Here is a 22,758-nt window from a genome sequence, read left to right as displayed (position 1 = left end):
TCTGATCAGTGGCATGATCATAGAATTGAGTCTAGTTATTTCAACAGGCCTGCTTGGCTTTTGTATCGGCCATTGGCTTAGTGTCGGTTTGGATTCTCATTAAAATTTTAGTATTTAAATTAATGTGATTTTGCAAACTCGATTTTAAGTAAAATTATGTCTAAATTTGATTTATGTTTGGATGATTCGTAACAAATGTAATTTTAAAAAATGAATGTTGTTTTGGATGATATTAGTAAAACTCTTTTCCTTAAAAAAAAACATGTATTTTTTTGGTGTTAAAAAAAGACCCGAAGTCGCACAGATTAAACTAAGAATAGGTGTGGAAAACGAAAAAAAAATGAGCATCAAAGTCGCACAGATCTGAAGCAGTGGACGACACAAGGCAAATGGTGGAGCACGAATGGCAGACTGGTGGATGGAGTCGCACAAATTTGAAAAGAGATGCGCAAACGAAAGGGCGTGGACGTCGACCGAGTGCAAACGGCGGACAAAGTCGCACAAATCTAAGTAGAGGTGCGTGAAACGAACGACGAATGAGGGGCACGAACGGCTGGCTGCAGGGGTTCTGGTGATTTGGTGGAAAAAAAATAAGAATGTCTATTCCCTTCGACGGTCGAACCCAATAGCCTGTTCTAGAAAAACGACAGTTTGATGAGGATCAGCATTCATGCCTTTAGAAAAACGCATGTGTAGAACTGGTGAACCACATCTATCTCAACAATGCATATGGTTCAGCTTTGAAAGTAATGTGAATCCATGCATATGGTTTCCTTACTCGTTTAATTATGACCTTATTATTAGTTCGATTGAATTGTATTGTCCGGTATATTGATTACTTTCAACATTTGTGAACAACCAATAAAAATTGGTAAATTATGTGGTACCTTGAATGTGTATCCCCAATGGATACATACTATTAGAAAAATGAAGATAAGAGAAATAAATGATAGATGTGTTACATGATATGCTATGATAAGAAAAGAAAGATAGAGAGAAAAATAAATTTTACGTAAGGTGTCATTTTGTGGAGTGGTTTATGAGTTGGGAATGGTCGACAACAGCATTAATATATTAATAATAATAGAGAAGAGAGAGTCTAAGCTCGAGAATAGGACAAAGAGGAATACAAAAACAAAAGTCCTCAATCATCAACAAGAATATACAATCACTTAACCATCCCTGAAAGATATAAACAACAAGAACCTCCCTGAACAAGAAGAAAAAAACCAACGGACGCAAAAGCGAAGACCTAAACCAGATCCAAAAGCCAACATCGGCATATCATCGCTCAAGCGGCCACCACTCCTCCATTTCTTCAGCCAGACCGCGGATAGCCGCCTCATCTCCACCGTCAAACGTACAACCCACTAGCTTACCAAGCATCCATGCCTTCGTGGCTCGCGTCCAATAACGACACGAGGAGTGCTCCCTAAAACCAGCGGAGTAGGACAAACCGAGGGCATGATCGCACTCGAGGAAGGACCTCCACCATCAACCGCAATCAAACTCACACAACCCTTTGAAGGCTCCTGGCAGGGTTTGCGACCTCTATTGACCTTTTTTGGGCGTCCTCTCCTACGAGGAAGAGAAGCTAAAGGTACAAAAGACGGTGCAACCAAACCAACTGACACATCAAAGAGCTGATGTCGAGGGACCTCACCATCTTCAATCGAGGTCAGACACTCGGACATCATCAGTCACATTGGGAGGAAACGAGTCTGACTCATAGGCTCCCCCATCAACCACTGGAGGTGGAAGAGAACGAAGGTGAAGCGAACCAAAGAGGGAATGACCAAGAAAGACATCCATCAAGAAGACATCAGGGGAAGATCTCAGAAAAGACACATGGATCCTACTGTCAACAGACAAAGCCATAACAATCTTCCCTTCTCTAAAGACGAGGCTACGCAAAAAGGATACCAAAACATCACCCAGAGAGTTATCGTTAAAAATGATCCCTCTAATACCTAGCCGGTGAATACATGGGGAAAACATCAACAAGGCATGCGAAGGGTCAACTGCCAACCTGCACACAACTATTGAAGGAGGAAAAGGCGACTCGTCTAATAACACTATCATAGAAGATGCATCAAATACCACATCGTCTTCTACCTCTCTAGAAGGACCTCCAGTTTCAGGGAAAAGTAAAGCATCCCTCCATCCACCAACAAAGGTCGAGTCACCTTGCAAAACTGATCCAAAAACCTCAGGAAAACGGACCTCGTCATGGATTCTAAACTCCATCTCGCAGCAACCGTCAAATCCCTCCAAATTTGTTAACCATGGGACAGAAGCCATCATCTTTACATCTTCTGAAAAGGACACCAATCGCGAACCCTTCGTGTTTCCTACAACAACATCGTGCCAAGAAGAGATAAAAGGAATGGAGACAGACTCCTTTCTCTTACCCGTCAGACCAAAAGAAACATCCACCTTCTTTAGAACAGAACAAACATTTGAAACCCTAGCATCGGACCTCAAAACAACCCCACAGAGAGCGACGCACCACCCAACCTAACACCATCCAAAGACTTGATTGCCACGGCAACAACCTTCCATGAAGTGAAGCGCACAAAACCGAATCGAAAACGTCGGCCAAGCTTTTTCTTACGTTGCACAAAGACGTTCACCAACCTCCCAAATTGAGCGAAAAGCCCTCTTATTTGATGATAGCTCACCGACTCGGCAATTCCGTCCACAAACAGGGACACACAAACCCTAGAAACTCCACTACACTTTTGATTAGGAAGCGACCCATCCTCTTCATCGGCAGCTTCATCACCGTCTTCAATGCCATCCCCAATAGCCGACCCGAAGCCAGCCACTCTTGAAGATGCCATTGTAGAGAAAAGATGGTATATTCGTTGTTTTCTACAGCAAAGAACGAGCAGGGTCGCGACTGCAACAAAGAGAGCAGGAAGAAAAGAAGACTTGAGCAGCGGTGGCGAGGCTGGAATAGAGGCAGGAAAAGAAGACTTGAGCAGCGGTGGCGAGGCTGGAATAGAGGCAGAGCAAGAGAGGCGACAGTCCGAACCCAGGCAACAGCAGGATAGCAAATCGTGCGAGAAAAATCAGCCACAAACGCAGACACAAAGAACAATGAAATAGAGGTAGAACAGAAGGAGACAGAGAACCGCGTTCAAGGGAGAAGAACACAACAAGGCCACGGAAGGAGGAGACCACCACGCAAAGGGGTGGGGCGCCGCCACCGACGATGTAACGCCCCGAATTTAAGGGGTTACGGTAACAATCTGATAAAATAAATATGCAATGTTTTCCAAAAGGATATATAAACACGAGTATATTTTTTTTCTTTTCAAATGTATTTCAAAAACATGTCATGAATACTCCCAACTACAAAGGGATTTACATCAAACCTTGAACAAGGCGAGTACCCGAAACCCCAAATATAAATTTCTAAAATCGTTATGCAAGCTTAAACCAATAATGGTTAGCTCTCTAATCCAAGGTTCTAGCCCTACACCCGACTCTATTCTTCGAGTCTTTCACAGTTCTTCAAGTCCTCATCTCCACTCGCACAAAGGTTAAGCTCCTTCAAAGATTCTCCATCGCCTAATAGCGTTAAGCGCCCAAACAACAAATAGCAAATAGAAAGGGTTAACTCCATACAACTACCACATATAAAAGAGAAAATCATGCTATTCAAATTTAAGTGCATACATGACACATAAGCTAGCAACTTAGTTCAAGATAGATGACAACATATATACAACAACATGAAATCAAATCATACATCAGCAAAATCAACGATATGGTTTTTAACTCAGATATCAACAACTTAACAACATATATACCACAAATATATAAGCTAACAATATAATCCAAGATAGATATCAATAGAAGCAGCAACATAAAATTAGACTAGATATAAACAACTTCAACAATATAGAATCAAATCATGTGACAATAACCTCAAATCAGATATAAACAATATCACAACATATCATCAAATCAGATATAAACAAAATCACATCAAATCATATATCAACAACCTTAACAATATAACATCAAATCAGTTATCAACCAAAACATCAGAAGCAAATATTATTGCCCTATAATGCAACTATATGCTGCAACCAAAATGGATCGATCAATAATGTCTCGCAAGACAGGACAGAGCGAGGAACGGACTCCCCTGAACTATCACCAAATAGCGCCCATAAAAGATGGGACAGACGGAGAACGGACTCCCCTGAATGCCACTTAATAACGCCCATGAAAGACGGGACAGTCATGTGAAAATATCCACTCCACTGCCACTTAATAACGCCCATGAAAGACGGGACAATCATGTGGAATGAAACCACTACACTGCCACTTAATAACGCCCATGAAAGACGGGACAGACGGAGAACGGACTCCCTTGAATGTCACTTTATAACGCCTCGAAAGACGGGACAATCACGTGGGACAAACCCACCTCATTGCCACTTCAAGCAAACCAAAACATCTCATCCAACTCAGTGGTCACTCAAACAACAATCTCAAATTTAATAATCAAATCAACAAAATCACATGGTATTCATATTATCAACAAACATACGTCTCATCAAAATGCATACTAACTCAGCTCCCTATTTCAACATAACAACAATCAAGGTATCAACAATAACCATGTCTTATCCACTAGAAAGCAGTAATGACAGAAACTAGTAAACGACCGAAGCCTCTCAGAAAACGGAGACACACGTCTCAATAAGTTCATTCGGCTGAAGCCTCAAGAAAACATTTGGCACAAGCCTTAGAAAACATTCAACATAAGCAAGCATACAACATTGCAAAACATGCCAACATTTCAATCAATTGTCAATCAAGTTAAACACCTTCATCTCAAACGCATGCAGTGCAATAAAAGCATGCAAGACTCAAAGACGCGCTAAAACTGAGTTATTCTTACCTTAGCCAATTTCTCCATCCAAGCTCAACATCCCAGTCCAATCCAAAATAAAGCTCCTGAACCCAGCAAGTTCCCCGAGCGTCCTCCTTAGTTGTGAAACCTCATCAATTGCTCCAAAATCTCTTTCCTCGGCTCAACTCGTTCCAAACCTTAAGCAAAGTATCATTGCTTAGTCGCTAAGAAACAAAACAACTAATAACACTATCAAAACTCGAAAAGAAGCTTTCGAAGCTCTAGAGTTCGACATTTAGGCACGAATGGACAATAAGACAGATTTTCGCTAAAATGTGCATAACTCGAGCTACAGAACTCGGAATGACACGAAACCAACGCCGAAAGTTCGACAATTGAAAGAGCTACGCAATGGCTCAGGTCATAGAGACCCAAAAATTATTTTTGGACACGGTACCCTAACAAACAGGTTTCGACCACTTTAGAAAATAGGGTTTCCGAACTTTTTCTTCGATCTAAATCAATTCCTAGGTATTCTTAGGCGATATCTAGGCCAGAGAAACTCTCAGAAAAATTATCGGGTCGAAAACTGTCGCAGGGGTATTTTGGTCAATATTTTTAGCTCGGAAACTCAAAATCAGAATTTCGAAAAACAAATTAGATGGGGTCGATACCAACGACGATTATGACGACTAATCCTAATGACGCTAAGCTCAGTCGAGAGTTTTTGACTCAAAAAGCGGAACCTCAGCATAAAATGGGTTTTTAGTCAGTTTTTCAGATTTACGGCGACTCGGTGAAAATCCGAACGATCCAACAGTGATTATAGCATGTTGGGTTGCAGTAGAAGATAGTTGGAAATAAAAATCGAGGTAATCATACATTTTTACAAAAAGCTCTAAACTTTGAGAACAGAAATAGCTAGAATAAGCCGACAGAAAGCAGAAATAGAAGTAAGATTAAGCATCCTTACCTCTGTGCCTACGCGTAGCTTCTGAAATCAGGACGATCGGGCAAGAATCGGAAAAAGCTCTGCACCCCTCTCTTTCTCTCTCTAACTCTCGGCCACTTTGGGAGAAAATGAGATATTTTCTCATTTTTTTCCCTTTTAATAGTAGAGGGGAAAATCCGAAAAATCGATATTTTGCGGTTCCGGTCGTTTTGGTACTTTCGTCTGCTGATAAAAATTGAGTATTCGGCGACAGAATGTCGAAACTCAAATCATGGTTCATTTAATTGAGGAAAACGTCTCAAAGACGGTGTGAGTCGATTTATGCCGAAAAACTACTTTTTGCAGTCGACGTCGGATGAGGAAACTTCCTTCAGGAAAAAGATCACAAACGTCAAAAGAAATGAGGCAACACGGATGGAAACTTCGTTAGAAGCTCCGAATAGAAAAACCCTTCATTCAAGGTCTTAGTTAAAGTTCCCTAGACGTTAAAGTCTGGCTTCGGCGGACTTCCGGGAAGCGAAACCTAACAAGCGTACAGTCCAGGGTTTCGTATCGGAAAGCTAGTCATGGGAAAAATACTCAGAGGTTCTTATTCTCTCTTTAATTCTAAAATTCTCTAAAACAATGCTCTAGGAGCAGATATAGCCTTTTTCGGACACTCTCGACCTTAGTCGGGTGCGAATATGGCTCGTGCTATCAATCAAAATGACTAAAGTGTCATCCTTAAACATACTGCGAACTTTCGTCTTCATAACGCTAATCCAAACATTAAACACGAGTCAAGTTCCTCTCACGCTGACACAAAATCCTATGCGTGAGTTGGAAATTAATTATTTATTTAATTCTAAAATCCTGGGTCTTACAGACGACGGCACGGAGGGGCGGTGCTAGGAAGGAATCACTCGAACCCTAGCAGAGAGAATAGGGGCGGCGCACGCAGTAAAGCGACACTTATTACATTCAGGGAAAATTTCTTTGACGATATTAGATTTTTTTACATTGGAAAGATAAATTAAATTACACATTCCTGAGATTGATTCATAGACCTTCCCCTCTCCAACCCATATGTCCCAAGTTCTTATCACTTTAGTAGTAGGAATGTTTTTCTCAAGTAAAATGTAAAATTGTGTTTGGCAATTATTTAATATTAATTATCATGTACTTGGCTGAATCGATGGGGCCTAGTAGGAATAAAATTGCCACCTTTTTTGTTGGGGGCCTAAGTCAAGGGAAGACGTAATAGAGGTGTGTCACATATTAGCACAAGCAAACAATTTATATTTGGAATCAGAAAGCCAAATAAGTGATTCTGGTACAAGTGATTTTGAGGTTGATGATATCCAAGCTTTGGTCCTAGGCGTATCTTTGGTGTCAACAACCAAACTACATCGCAAGTGAAATGTTATTGAGGCTCCTAAGGAGAAGAGAGGTCGCTCGCGCAAGGAGAAATTGCAGTTTTGGAGGCCAAACCCAAACGTCTGCTAGAAAGACCTCGGAAGAATGGGTTTGTACAACAAAAGATAGATGCGAAGGATTAACTATCGGTGGTGCCAGCGGATTGGAATAGTCTGGAAGGTATTCAAACAAGGGTGCGACGTACGTTCATTAAGCATGTTATTTGATTGTCCTAAGGAAATAACAGTGCGTGAATTGGCAAATCAAATTGCAAGCCATCGTTTTCAATAGTTTATGTTTGATGCGTTCGGTGAGGAGGTGCTTTGTTTTGTTTGAGCTGGTTGTTGTAGGGGGAGAATTCTTCTTGTCGGGGAACGCGGAGGAGGAGGACATAAATCAGAAGGAGTTTTAGTGATCAAGTAATTTTTCCTTGACTGATTTGCTTATGCAAATTAGGGTGTGGGGATTATGGATCCGGTTTGGTAGATGACAAGTTTTGAGGAGGCTTTGCGGGTGTTTATTGGGGGTTGTTTAGGTGGGTCAGGAGTGAGAGTTTTCATTTGGCAGTTGTATTATTTGGGGTTGCAGAGCTTATCTTTTGCGTTTCTTTTTACTAAGACAGAATGTGATGAGATAATTCCATTGTGGGTGGTTTGTTTCTAGCTAGCTGATGATTTGTAATTCTCACTCTTGAGAGGGTTGTTCTCAAGCTTTTTGACATTTAAATAATAATTTTCATTTTAAAAAAATAAAATTGTGAAAAATTGAAAATACTAAAGTATGATGGAATGTGTAAAAGTAAGTTATCTTTAAAATAACTTTCATTCGTACAAGATTCTAACCCTTTCTCATGAGAATAGAAATTAATTAAACACACTGATTTTATGAATGGATATTTATACCAAAAATGTATACCAGAGTTATTTATGTTGTATTTGTATTCCCATACTTTTCACGAAAATATTTTCATATGACTTCAATTTAAACACACACACTCTAACACGATTTTACTAAATATATTCGAACTCATCTTGTCATCTCCACTTAGCAAAATGAGGCTGGAAATTTATAAGGGTAGTCTGGATAGATACAAAATCATAGCATGTTTGATAATATATACATAGATAATTAAATCATAATATTTGCGTATCTGGTGCAAGAGAAGAATTCATGTTCTTGAATGAATCATATTATGTGTGAGAAAAATTGTTATCTATTTTGATAAGTGTGTAGAGTAGGTTAGATTAACTGCCTAATAGGAGGCAAGTTTATAACCTATCAGATGAGAGCAGGGCCTTCTCACTATGCTTAAATAAATAACCCAACCCATTATGGGTTACTCATCAGGATGTGGCGTCGACATCTTTTGGGGGAGACAAGAGAGCCTAATGAGAAGGCTCTGCTCTTATCTGATAGGTTATAAACTTGCTTCCCGTTAGGCAGTTAACCTAACCTACTCTACACACTTATCAGAATAGAGAACACATGAGACGACATCTTTTGGGGGAGACAGGAGAGCCCATGAGACGAGGAGCAAGAAACAAAGAGATATCTACGTCACATCTTAACCTAAAACCTTTAGGCATTAGGTTTATGGGTCACATCTCTTATAAAATCTTCTCATCACTCATACTTAACCAATGTGAGACTCCAACTCACACTTAAATTTTCAACAATGAGACATATAGAGAGATGATGGTAAATAAGTTACTTAATTATTTTACTTTGATAAAAAAAAATGATTTGTTTTGTTATGGATGGCTAGCGCAGCATATTATAGGTGTGGGAGCACTCACATGCCAACAATGATATATACACACCTCATTTTTTAAACACTTCATTTTCACCTATTTTTGTTTCTATCTCTCTCATCTTATCATCTATCACATCTCATACTTTCTCTCTCTTACTTTTTTTTTTCTTCCTATCTCTCTTCTCCACCTCTCTCCACCTCAAAATGAGGTGTCAACCTATAATTATTCCTCACATGCATACCCCCTAGTACCCAATAGAAGACCCAAAAGGGATCGAACTTCACATGATGCGTGTCAGGTGTTGAAGAGAAGCAGTGTAAGTGTCCAATTTATGTTACATCCACAAGGAAAGTTAGGTTCATTGATCATTGATGCCTCAAACCAACATATATGATAGAGATAGATATGTATAAGCTTAGATTGAAGCGACTTGAAACTAACTTGTACTTTTGAGTCCAGCATCACCTTTCACCAGCAAAGCAAGAAAAATTAACTTAAGAATTATTATCTGTACATAAACTACATACAAGTTTTTTGAACATTCTTTCAGCACACAGTTTAGCAGTGGTTTTTAATTGCCGCAAAATATTATAGTAATTTTTAACTACCACTAAATCATGTGTTGTTTGGATGATTAAAGAGAATATATGTACATACAACTAACATTTTTGTTAATTTAAGTGATCGAAACATATCTAAAAAGAAAAGGAAGAGTAACACATTTGAATAAAGCTAAACTCAATTGTAGAGAAAAAAATTAGAGAGTAGTTTTTGAAATAAGAATTCATTATGATAAAATAGAGAGATGATGCTAGTAGTATTTTTCCTGCATCCAATCCATTTACATTGAAGGACTGAATTAAAAAAGGACCTCATCTCCTTTTGCTTGAGGACCATTGAAACACTCGTAGGATGGGAAAGTGGGACTGTGGGACCCAAGAATTAGAATAATTGTTAGTTTTGCTGCTTAGTTGGATTTGATTTGAAGAGCATTCCTTTCTTCTTTGTCTAAAGTTGGTAGGGATTCAGAGAAACCCTTATGATTAAGGAATAAGAAATGTCCCAAGATATTAAAGATCCCACTTAGCCATGCCATAAAGCAGTCAATTAAAGTGTGACTAATTAATGATTAAGTTCATAGAAACTTTTGATAAACATTTACACGGCCATATACTTGCATGATTATTAACATTTGGCAATAACCAATCACATCTATATATCTTGCAACTTGCATGTCTCATGATTACATGTTTTACTTAATCACTTCGAACTTTATTAAAATTTATTATACTAAAAGCCAATTAAAAGTAGAGTAATTTATATTTGAATATATTTATAAGAAAAAGTGATATATGTGAGGTAAGTAGTTTTAAGAAACCACTTTCAAAAAAAAGTTTAAGAAACCACACAATTGATGAAATTGATTATGTGTATCAAAGAAGATAGGATTTGCCAGTATGGGTTGGCACAACTGGCTTTGAGTTCTGAGTTTAGCTCTCATGTCCCCAGAGGTTGAGGGTTCGAATACCCCTGGGGTAAGTAAAATCTTAGTTGGTGGGTAATTCTCCTCGGGGAGATCCCTGACGCTCTTTCCAAGAGTGGGCCTCTGTTGGCCTCCCAGCATGCCATTGGCACCTTGCGCGGTAGTATGGAGATGCTTTCTCTCCGTTCTACCATTTTTGTAAAAAAAAATAGGATTTTAAGTTTCATCACCAAATTGACTTTAAAATCATAACTAACTAACACCCAAAATTTAATTTTAGAATTGACAATTAATTGGGGTACTTGTGCAAATTAACATGAAACAGAACATACTAATCAATTTCACTTTCAAAATCAATTGTAGTAATGTAACCAAAAAAACAAATCAATTGTAGTAGTAAAAACTAAGAAGTAATGAAGTGTAGTTTTTTAGTAGTAAAAGTGCATTAGCTTTTACGCCTACTACTCAACCTGATATTAGTTAAGGTTTATATTACATCTTCATACTATGATTAATTATCTAATTAAACAACTAATTATAAGAATACCATAATATTATCAATTGCTAATCAAGTAATCATAGAATTTTCATGAACTTCATAGTACTATATTAATACAGAAAAAGTACAATTATTCGTAAAATATTAAATTTCAGCTTTTCACCCAAAATCCCTTGAGATTTACTCGCTTGTGGTCGTCATAATCATTCAGAGAAAATCTTGCAGTGGGAGTGATTTCATATTTTGGAGAAGCAGACATGATGCAGCTGAGGTATTCAATACTGCAAGCTATAATGTCCGCCCAATAAGAGCACTTCTGACCACTGTCGTCAACTTGCTTCTGATCATGGGGTCTATTCAAGTAATTTTTGAAAAAAATGATTCTGTATTTTCTATTTATATGTGTAATGTAAATATATCGAGTTCTGATGTTATTCTCAGCATTTCAAAAGACTCAATTTTTATCATCATCTTTTGAAGATAGGGTGCTCGATTGATTGAGGGTTAGCTCAAGTGGTAAGAGTTAGGAAACATAATTAAGAGTTAGGGTGAAGGGTGAAGGGTTCAAACACCGAAGAATGACTAATTTACTAACATTACTAACAACTAACATTCGCCTATAAAAAAAATCTTTTCAAGATAGGGTCCCTCCCTCTTTTGGAAAAGAATGAGTTCACATTTAAACTTCACTTACATTTAGAGTATGATAAAAATATCCGCAGTTGTATCTGGGCTAAGGGAGGACAAACGCATAGTTGGTATTTAGTTCCTTGGTGTGAGGTCTCATGCCCCAAGGAGAATGGTGGTCTTGGTCTTCGGAGTACTAGCCTTAATAACATTGCCATGCTTGAGAAACTTGTTGAGAGCCTCCTCCGTGACAAAGGAAAATTATGGGGGCGGGTGCTCTCTCAGAAATATTTGTCTAATAAATCGGTGCTTGCAGGAAAATATAAACGAGGTGATTCTTATATATGGAAGGGCATTGTGAGTGCAAAGGATCATGTCATGAATGGTGATGGTGTGCAACTTTGAGATGGCAGTTCCTTCCTTTAGTATGATGGCTGGCTTGGGTCTGGCAAGCTTTGCATGTGTGTCTCGTTTGTGAACATCTCTGGAACAACCCTTACTGTTTCTTATGGTCGAATGGTAAGTGGAACTTAAGTGGTTAAGGTACCATTTTTTCTCCCATATTCTGCAGGAAATCACTGCAAACCCGGCGGGTTGGGACGCGGTTCGTTGGAAGCCCACGCCTAATGTGTTTATACTAATAAATCTGCTTATGAGTTTTTGCAGAATGCTACTATGGTTTATAATCCACTATGGAAGCGGATTTGGCGTTGCAAGGTGTCGGAAAAGATCATATTTTTCCTTTGGCTTATAGGGAAGGGTGCACTTCCTACAAATGCTAAGTGACACCATAGTCATTTGAGTGTTATTGTTGTTTGCTCGAGATGCTCTACGGGCATGGAGGATCTTAATCATTTATTTAGAATTTGCCCCCACCCTGTTTTCTTTGGGCACAGCTTGGGGCTTACTTACCTTCGCTTTCTAATTATATTACCTTCACCACCTAGATATTCAAGCTTTTGCAGCATCAACATCATCTGTTAGCGGTGGTGGTTTTATGGTGGTCTTGGCGTTGGAGGAATGAGCGTGTTTTAGGGGACAACCAATGGCAGCTGAACCATATTCTTCGTAATGTTCTTCTTGATGTGTTGGCATGGAGGAAGTATCTTGGTGCTTCTTCGTTACTTGGTATTGGTAAGGGCCTTGGGTCTATATCAGTTAATGTTACGGACACATCACCATTATTGATGGCAGTTGAAATCCTATGAATAATCGTATGGGGGGCGCCGCAATTCTTAGAGAATCTCAAGGTGCTTGGGTTTCCGCAGTATTTGTTAGCTTTGAGCAGGGCAACCCCTTCTTAGCTGAGCTTCTAGGTATTGAGTGTGGATTGGATCATGTTTGGGAGCTCGTGATGAGAACTGCTAATGTGCATCGGATTGCACTAATGCGGTTGAGGTGCTTAAGAACTACAAATGTGTTTTATTTCTAGGACCATGAGACAATTCAGCGGATTTGACCTTTGTTTGCTCGATCTTGGAACGTTTCTTTGAAACATATTATGTGTGAGAATAACAACATAGCTGATTGTCTGGCTCGACATGCTTCTTGTCTTGGCTCTCAGTAGCGTGTCTGGAATTCTTCTCCTTCCTTTTCTTTTGCGTCGTTGTATCTTGACGTTGTAGTGTAGTGTTTGTTTTTCATCTAGTTTTCCTCTTGTAACCAAAAAAATGAGTAAGATAAAAAAGAAAAAAGTAATCTGATAAGTGATGTAATAGAAAGAAAATTAATAAGAGAAATTAAGTTAATAGAAAGAAGATGTCACAAAGACATAAGTTGAGAAGAAATTAGTGAAGGATGTGGAGTCTTAAATAGGCTTGGCAAAAGAATTAGAAGAGCAGATTTTTTTCCAAAAGTACATGGGAGTCAATCTCAAATGCATTTTGTCCTGAAAAAATAAATGGGGCTATGAGCAAGGTATTCAACAGACTTAATAAATAGAAGTTGTTGGTCAAGAGAAACACCTAAAAGATTGCAAGAAATAGGAGATCCATTGAATCTCACACTTTAGGCTTTAGAAGATGAAATGTGACATCTTTTTATTTTTTATTTATTTCTATAATGGGTTTTGTCGTTTTGATAAGTTCCAAATTTACATAATTTCCATATTAATTTGAGCATTACTATATTAAATGTGCGAATTGTTTCTCAACTTATCATCCAATAGGTTAATAGTAAAAATTTAGGGTCTATTAGGTAGTCAGGATATGATAAAAACATGATATAATATAGAGTTGGATAAATGCGGGATAGAATAAGAGCGATATAGACTCTTATCATATCTTGTGTTTGAGGTGGACAAGATAATGATATGATAGGGTATAAACAGTGAAAATATATCAAATTTTCCTTTAAATAATAAATACATAATATTAATAATTTTCTAAATTAACTTTTTAAAAAAGTGATTATTCTATTAAATTTAACTTTTATATTTTTTTTTTGGAAAGCAAAAGGAATTGTATTATTAAATCAAAATGTAGTATCACTTTAGAACATCCCTCTCATGAAAGTAGAAGCTAAAACCAAACATCAATGACATATGTAACCTTCACTTATAATGGACATTCTAGTGTTTAACAAAAGCTTGTGGGATGTCGCTAAACCTCATTAAAACCTTCCTAAGATAGCTTATGTTTTAAAATAAACTAAAATTTTATTAAATTTTGTTAATTAGTCAATTTTATTTCTTTCCCCAAAGGAGCCTATTTTAATTAAAATTAAAAGCAAAAACTATATATTTAACAAATTGGTTGTAACTTAGTAGTGGCAAGTAGGGTTGGCAAAATAATCCATGAGTCAATATCCATCTAATCCATCCATGTCAAAATACATTCATATCCCTCAACATAAAAAAAAAATTAAATGCATGGAAATCCATTGGATATTCATAATCCACCCATTTGAAATCCAAATCCATTGGATTAATCCATTAAAATTTAACGAGTTGTAATGGATCTATATTAAAATTTGACGGATTAATTTAAAACCCTATTGGATAACAAGAATAGATTAAGTGGATTTAGATAAAAAAAAAATAGATGGTTTGAATGGTTAAACACAACATGGATCAGACAAGCTTCTAAAATAAACATTAAACTTGACTCGAACCCTAAAATCAAACGTAAACCTTACCTGAACCATAAAATAAACTGAAAAACCTAAAATCGACACTAAACCCGCCTTGAACCCTCAAATCTATCCTAAACCCGACCTGAACCCTAAAATCGGCTCAAAACCCTAAAATTTACACTAAACCCATCTTGAACCTTAAGATCGGCCAAAAACCCTTCAATCAACCCTAAACCTGACATGAACCCAAAACCCTAAAATTGACCATAATCCTGACCTAAACAATAATATCGCCTGAAAAACATAAAATCAGTTAAAAACCCTAAAATTAACCCTAAACCTAACATGAACCATATAATCGCCAGGAAAACATAAAATCTGCCCAAAACCCTAAAATTGACACTAAACCCGACTCGAACCCTAAAATCGGTCGAAAAACCTAATATTGACCCTAAACCAAATCTAAACAGTAAAATTGGCCAAAAAAACTAAAATCGGCACAAACCCCTAAACTTGACACAAAACTCAATTTGAGGTCAGTTTTAGTGTTTTGAGCTGATTTTTAGTGTTTATGGATGATTTTAGAGAAAAAAGAATTCATAAACATTTTTATTGAAGAAATAAATTTATAAAGAATTTGTAAAAAAATTTGGGCCTGTTTGGTGCGACGTATAGTATAAGGCCTGATAGTATGAGCCCTGATAACTTTCTTATACTATCCAGCGTTTGATCATACTCTGTATAATTTCCCATATCGTTTAAATTAATGCACATTTATATTTAATGAAGTATTGTGATAACTCCTAGGCAAGTGTACATATTCGTTAAGTAGTAATAAAATAACGAACTCAAGGATTGCGGTCATCTAAATCAATTTCACCTATTAAATAACTAAAAAGACTAGTAAAAAGGTTTTGGGGGTAAATAATTGTTGTTGAAAACGAACTTAATTGAAAGTTGAAGAATTCAGTGAAAAGCAAGTACGCAGTATTGAAAGCAATCAAAAGGGGAAGTACCTGGGGTAGGATTTCATCAATTTCACTTATGTTCTTAATAGACTAATTAACTCATGAATTATCTAACTTATTTATGGTGCTTGCCTAAGTTTCTACGTGATAATCTCTTAACTACACAGAACTTCCAATAAAACTGCTAACACTAATCTCTTAGTTCCTAGACGAATTCAATTGGAGAATTAAAACACTTAGTTACTAGCCAACACAATTAGAAGTTACTCTTATCTCTAAGGCGTAGGCGTTCCTAATCAATTCCTCACCGGATCCCTATTTTCTACCGATTTCTCAGTCGCATACAAAATAACAAAGTTAATCTTCATGCATAAAGATTCCTAGATAAAAGATGAGAAATTCATAAATAAAAATAGGATTCATGAGTCAAAAAGTAAATCAAAACATAAGGTCAAGAGAATCAAACCGAACACCCCAAGTAGGGCTGAGCACGGGTCGGTTACGGTCGAATTCGGGCCAAAAAGGTCTCAACCGACTGCAACCGAACAGATAACATTTCTATCTGTTTCCGACCGTGGCATGCTTCGGGTGAGTCGGTTTCGGGTTATACGGTTACACGGTTTCCTCGGGCGGATTGATTCGGATCCACTATCGCAAAGTGCAAATTTGAGATCCAGTGCATCTCTCTTTAAATCTTCCACCTAATGTTCAGATCTGATGTTAGCAAGTGCAAAATTGAGGCCCACAGTCCCAGATTTACCGCTTTCACGTTCACTATGCCTATGCGCCATGGAAAAATGAAGAAGAGGGAAAGAAGAAATGGTGCTCCCTTCGCGACATCAGGGCAGCCGTGAGCCAGATGAGCTCGTGAGGAGGAAGAAGAATGGTCGTCACAGTTTCATGGTGGCATGACTTAGGGTGATGGATAAGGCAATGAAGAAGTTGGAGTGGTGGAAGGTGAAGTTGGTGTTGTCCGAGTCTCCCAGAGGTGGAGAGGAAGGAGGAAGGAGAAAATAAAAATTACAGTGGTGGAAATGTCATATGTGAGCGTCAGAGGGAGAGAAATAGAAAGGGTGTGGTGTGAGATGGTAATAAACTGATAGAGGGCCTACTTGGTATAGCGTTGAAGACCCCTAACGGGCGTTGCGTTTGAAATAACGTGGTTCACCACTGATTTTTACCTGTTTGGTTTGGCGTTTTTGGAAACGCACCAACGCAGATCAGCACCAAAACGGCGTTGGACGAGAAGCGGAAAATTGGAGCGGTAGCGTCTGGCGTTCGCGTTAGAGAATTAAAGGCAAGCCATAATTTTGGCTTTCACCAACTTGGGAATTTGGGACCCTGTTTCTATTAGTGGAGTTGCAGCTGTGGTTTGAGAGAAAGAGGAAAGCAACAGTGAAATAGCAAACGAAGAAGCAAAGAGGAAGATGCAAGGTCCCTTAAGGTTTTGGCTTCGGTGGTGCCATGGTACAGTTGAATAGTAGCCCTTGAATAAATAAATATAAAAATGGATGGTGTAGATCTGTTACCGGGTAAAGGCTTTAGAATTGTACTTCAGGTTTCAATAGAATGTATAATATTGCAAATTAACCCCTAGCTTCAATCTAAGTAAGGGGTATTATTTGGGTCTATTATTTATCAAACTTATCAAATCAGAAACTCTTTTTTTTTGGAACTCATCAAACCAGAAACTGGAAAGAACCATTTTGTAAAATGGTTTTGAAATTGTAACCTGAGGATTGAACCACGGTGGGGGAAGCATAAGGTGAAGCTGTCGTCGACCACCGGAGCTCCCTCTTCTCCCTCCTCATTCTCTTCATCACCCTCTTCCGAACCCTAACCCCAAATCCCTCGCCACAACCGCGCCTATTTGGAATCTCGTCTATGCTCCAAAGGGTGGCGGTGGATCGAGCGGCGGAACCCGGCGGCGAAGTATCCGACTGACTTCAGTGTGGTTTCGATCGGGGAATTGGGGGTGGTTGAGGAGATTCAGAAATTGGGGTTGGTGAAGTATGTGAGCTTGGATATGAGCTATATGAGGGGTTTGATGAAGCATGGAAGAGGTGAAGATGGTTCCTTTGTTGATGGGAACAAGCGCCCTGGGAAGATCTTCACCAAGCTATACCAGATTCATTGATCTTTGGTTTGGGTAATATTTGCTTTCAGATATTTAATTTTAGATCTATGATTTCGTTAATTTGTATAAATCATGATGAAGCAATTTTTTTTAATCTGTTGTGTGGTATATTTGATTATTTTACACAAAATAAAGATTTGATAGCTTGGAGTTTTTTCATTAATTATAACCATCTATCAAAGTGAAATATGTGAATTCAATCTGATAATTAATAAATTAATTGATCAGGGGATATAGTAAGGGGATTCTAGTGTTGCAGCTGAAAGTTATATATACTCAAAAACAAAATTGAGTAAAACATGAACAAGAGCTTTCTCCATTTCCTTGTTAGTTTGTGTATGGGTGTTAGTGGAGGTTATATGACAGGAGCATTTTTTATAACAGTAGGAACTTCTGTTAAACCAGATTCTTTAATTTGTAAAGCTGCTAGAAGTTGATCTTTTAAGTAACTTGAATAAGATGATAAGAAAGAGAATGAAGGAAATGGTGGAAATAGAGTCTCCAAGGTTCGCAATATACAACAGATTATTCGAAATGGCACCGAGAAGACAACACGATCCAGCTGAAGCAATCTGTGGACTAAAAGGCAAAGAGAGCTTCACCAACAGATATTAACAGATACTTCTAAATAAAAAGTAAAAGTATTTTTCTCGTAATTGAAGGACCATTGCCTTTGTAAGCCGCAGATCAGGTAATATTTTGTATCAAGTGGTCTCAAATTAACATAGCAAAAATATAAATCTAGCTAGAGACAAAGTAATATGACAAATATTAAATAAACAGGGACCGGTTTTTGTATTACCTCCACACATGACTGGTCTTGGAAGCAGGTGGAGGGCAAAGACAGACACAAGAAGGTAGAGACCTAGTTTGAAGGAAGCCATGTGGCTGAATTAATAGTGCAACAGTTGTACTTACTAGTGAATGCCTTAATTATCTGAGTTCATTTGATTAGGATAGAGGGTTACCATTATGTAAGACCCAGGGGAGGGTAGAGGGGAGGAAATAAAAGAAAAGGTTGATCTTGCAGCATTGATTTTTTGTTATTCTTTTTTGTCAGGAGCTACATTTTGGGTTTATGTAAAAAAAAATTGTTTAAATATTACTTAATTAAGAAATATAATTCATTACCAGAACTGGTCAGTCTAACTACATCAATTATAGTTGTATAATTTCATTGTTAACCTATATAATTAATTGGGGTTGTAAACACTTGGTCATTCCTAAATACAATTTGCGCATTGTTTAAATAGGCCACGACTTTGAGTGAGATGCTGCAGACTGGTTTATACCCACCAGACTACCTAAACGGATTAGCTCAACACTTTGGAGAGTGGGAAGTTGTAGAAGCAAGGGGCATCCCAGATTGTGGACGAAGGTGACTAATTCCAGTCTTGTATTAATTCATTCACTTTTATGTATGTTGGCATATCTTTTATTAATTCATTCACTTTAATGTATGTTGGCAACATGCAGTGATTTGTCAGCACTGTGGGTAATTTCGTGGCTTGATATGGACATTTACTTCAAACCCAATGTTGTTGGGGTGGTAAGTGTGACAATCCACTACTCATTTACTGGTTTTGGTTTCAATTATGAATTATAAAAATATTTACTTATGTAATCAAAATCTATGCATTTGATGTAGTTAAAGGAACGGCCTGTGAGGATGGGAGTAGCAATGCAAGTTTTAATGGGTGATCATAATGAGTGCAAGGATGAGCTTGGGGCAAATGCTGAACGTTACTGGCATGACATGATTTTCTCCAACACTGCGTAGCTCGTGCATGAGGCTGCGTAGAGGTGAAGGTGGTGTGGGCTGTTATGTTAAGTGATGATGTTTTGGGTTTTGGCTTGGTATGGTGAAATAGAATGGTGTTTAGCCTAAGGAACCCAACCGATCGATCTGGGAATGAAGACATATTTTGTATTATGCTGTCTTCAACTTTTTCATGTGTTTTGTGTAATATATGGCTACGGTGGGGTATGGTGTAGTATATGGGTATATGGGTATTTATGTCATGTTCAGAATGGACCATTACAATGGGCATTGGCCACACTATATATGTGTAATATGTATTATGTTATAAGACTATTTTCTTTCATGTCATTATTATGTGTAATGAGTATTATGTTATGAGGCTATTTTCATGTTAGAAACAAGTAGCAAACAAATTTATTATATATGCCTACTAAGTTCTAAGCACCCCTTGTGGATGGATGCTAACTATTTTGAAGTATGCATATGTATAGCATTCTGTGGGGCTGGGAACGTTAATAAGATATTTAAAGAATGATAGAGTGGTTTTATGTAGGCTTACTCAAATTATTCACTTTGGGGTTTAAAGAACGAAATTGGTGTTAATAATTTAGCTCTATACGAACCTATCATTGGTAGCATATGATAAAAAGAAATTGTCAACATCCAATTTCAACTGGTTCATTTCTATTACTCTATAACATTAGCAAACACTTAAGAGATTAAGAATTTAGAACACACACGGTGAAAAACTGTTATAAAATGAGGGAATTGAAGAAATAGAATAGTGGTAAATAGAAGAGGGCAAGAATTATATCGAGAAAAATTCTGGATTAGCAAGTACAGAAAAATGTCCGGTTCTCAAATTAAATTTCTTCAATCAAGTTTCCTCATTCTTCTTCATTTGAACTTTGTTAATTTTCTGCTGTCATAAATAAGTTGAAAACAAAACAGAATCAAGAGATTAATCCCCGAAATATCTCACCTTAAACACCACATATTTGCCCTACACCCCTTCCAATTTTTTTAAGTCAAAATAATGCATTAAAACGAAGTACAATGGGTGCTTCAAAGTTCAAACCTTAATACAAAGTGAGGAGAGAAAGGAATGGCAAGAAAGAACAACCAACATAAAAAGAACAAGAAACAGAAAATTGGACTCTAATAAACAAAAAATTGAACCAGTTACTGATCATAGACATGCTAATAATGGGGAATGAATAACCCTTCAAAACCCCTCCCTTTTGACAGTAAGCTTCATGGGTCCATTATTAAAGACAATCCCCTGAAACAACACGATGGGTTTCCATAATCTATGATGAATCCAACACACTCATGCTCTACAGCATCATCATCAATCATCTTGCTCATTCACTACCCTAAATCAAACCATAGAACGGTGTAAATCAACATAACCAGAAGGAATTGATGAAGGAAAAACAACAACTTCCAACCCCCATAGTAATCCACCCATCAAATCACCACATAAAAAAAGCATTAAGAAATGACAGAGACATAATCCACACTAAGTCTAGTAACCTGTAAACCACATATAAAAGTTAAGTTGTGCACAACAAGGTTCCAAACTTACTACGAAAACACAACACAAGGTATCAAATCCTGCTTGTTAAAACATTACAAATACAAATACGCAAAACAATAAAATCAAATTGGATAGGTTCATAGGAAACTAATTTTGTAATCCAAAAGTACTACAAGTTACTGCTCTAATACTCATGGTCATAGGGCTTGAGATGGATGCCAACCCCAACCTCTCATCGTTGCTTGTGTACCGGTAGTAGAAGCAGTACCAAACACAGGATAGGTCTCATCTCCATTTGCTAGGAAAGCTGCTCAAATAGCTCAAATGTTCTGGTTGTTCTGCTCAAACAACAATCTTTTTTCTATAAGCAAATGAAATAACCGAGAGCATAATAGATGTCCCAACCCATTAAAAAAGAGAAGAAAAAAAAAAAGAAATTGCAGCAACAAAGAATTGAATCAGCAAAACAAAATCCAGGGGAGCAAAAAACTTCACATGCCAAAGAGCTAGCTGCACCACCTGCTATCAAAATGGCAGATTCACATATACATCTCAAAACCTCCACCTCTTAAAACAATCCTACTCAACTAAAATAAGACAGAACCCCACGAAGCACTTTCATTCTTGAAAAGCTGCAGATTAAGAGCCACAAGTCAACAGCAACAAGGGGAGAGACAGCCAGCTAAGAAAACAGAGATAATCACCTTTCGAAAACCCTAAATCAACACCCACCTACTGAACCCCTAAATCAAAACCCTATAACTCAGCTGTAGAAACGAAATTTCTTGCAAATCATTTTCCCCCCTCAAGAATGCCCTTAACCAATACCCGTTGAACTACTACTTCCCACACACACCGCATAAATTCTGTATTTGGAATTAACGTTACCGAGTTCAAAATAAATTTCTCACAATTCGTACCTCAAACAATTGCCCAGCTATTACGATTAAGTCCACTGCGTCTTCAAAGAATTCATCACCAGACAACAGAGGTATGATTCTAAGCTCCAATAAGCTAAGCTTCAGGAAGCAATGTAAATAATTGAATGCACTGCACAGTCTTGTAAGAGACGAGGCACGCCCTTCATTGTTCCCCTTTTAAACCAAATACGAGACACCTATATAAGTGCACAGTAACATTGTGAATTGAACTAATGTGTAAATATCAAAAAATTATACTATGGATTTAATAGCAATTATCAGTTTATACATACCCGGTAATTGACCTGTTGTCATAGGTTAATTTTTATAGTTTTTCAGTGACATACGGTGTCACTTTTCCCACTGCTACACGGAAGACTTCGTCGTCTCTTAAACCAAATTGAATTAAAAGTCGGTGTCCGTGTATCTTTTTTTTGACAGGTGGTGTCCCTGTATCTTGTTTCCTTTTTATTATTTTATTTTATTTTTAGTAATGAAAATTGAAAAATATTCATAATAAAGAAATAGTATAATTTATGATTTTATTATATATAATTTATTTAAAACTATATTTAATAATATAAATATAATTTATTTTTTTAATTATAGTGTCAAACATGAGTTCAATTAATATCATCCAAACGATATTCATTTTTTTTAAATCACGTTTGTTACAAATCATCCAAACATAAATCACGTTTACTCAAACACAATTTTACTCAAAATCATTTTAACAAAATCACGTTAATTCAAACACCATGTTTCTAACGGGATGC

General features: G+C 37.4%; 2 protein-coding genes and 1 long non-coding RNA gene across 3 annotated transcripts; 1 reads left to right on the top strand and 2 right to left on the bottom strand.

Moving 5' to 3' along the window:
* Positions 1 to 2,480: 2,480 nt before the first annotated feature.
* On the bottom strand, positions 2,481 to 2,843 carry LOC130746303 (glycine-rich RNA-binding protein 3, mitochondrial-like). The gene has a single exon (XM_057598884.1). The coding sequence runs from the start codon at positions 2,841 to 2,843 to the stop codon at positions 2,481 to 2,483; it is 363 nt and encodes a 120-aa protein (XP_057454867.1).
* Positions 2,844 to 17,257: 14,414 nt separating this feature from the next.
* On the top strand, positions 17,258 to 19,870 carry LOC130710602 (uncharacterized). Its single transcript, XM_057559934.1, has 4 exons — positions 17,258 to 17,772; positions 19,014 to 19,138; positions 19,237 to 19,309; positions 19,409 to 19,870. The coding sequence occupies exons 2-4, from the start codon at positions 19,032 to 19,034 to the stop codon at positions 19,538 to 19,540; spliced, it is 312 nt and encodes a 103-aa protein (XP_057415917.1). The 5' UTR covers positions 17,258 to 17,772; positions 19,014 to 19,031; the 3' UTR covers positions 19,541 to 19,870.
* Positions 19,871 to 21,035: 1,165 nt separating this feature from the next.
* Positions 21,036 to 22,184, bottom strand: LOC130710609 (uncharacterized). The gene is made up of 2 exons (XR_009010399.1): positions 21,983 to 22,184; positions 21,036 to 21,400 (listed from the first exon to the last, which is right to left on the bottom strand). It is a non-coding gene; the product is annotated as an uncharacterized LOC130710609 (long non-coding RNA).
* Positions 22,185 to 22,758: the final 574 nt, after the last annotated feature.

The sequence above is a fragment of the Lotus japonicus genome, chromosome 1 (assembly GCF_012489685.1).
Source record: "Lotus japonicus ecotype B-129 chromosome 1, LjGifu_v1.2".
Lineage (NCBI taxonomy): Eukaryota > Viridiplantae > Streptophyta > Magnoliopsida > Fabales > Fabaceae > Lotus > Lotus japonicus.
The sequence above is the reverse complement of the archived record's forward strand: the minus strand, read 5'-3'. Positions and strand labels throughout refer to the sequence as shown.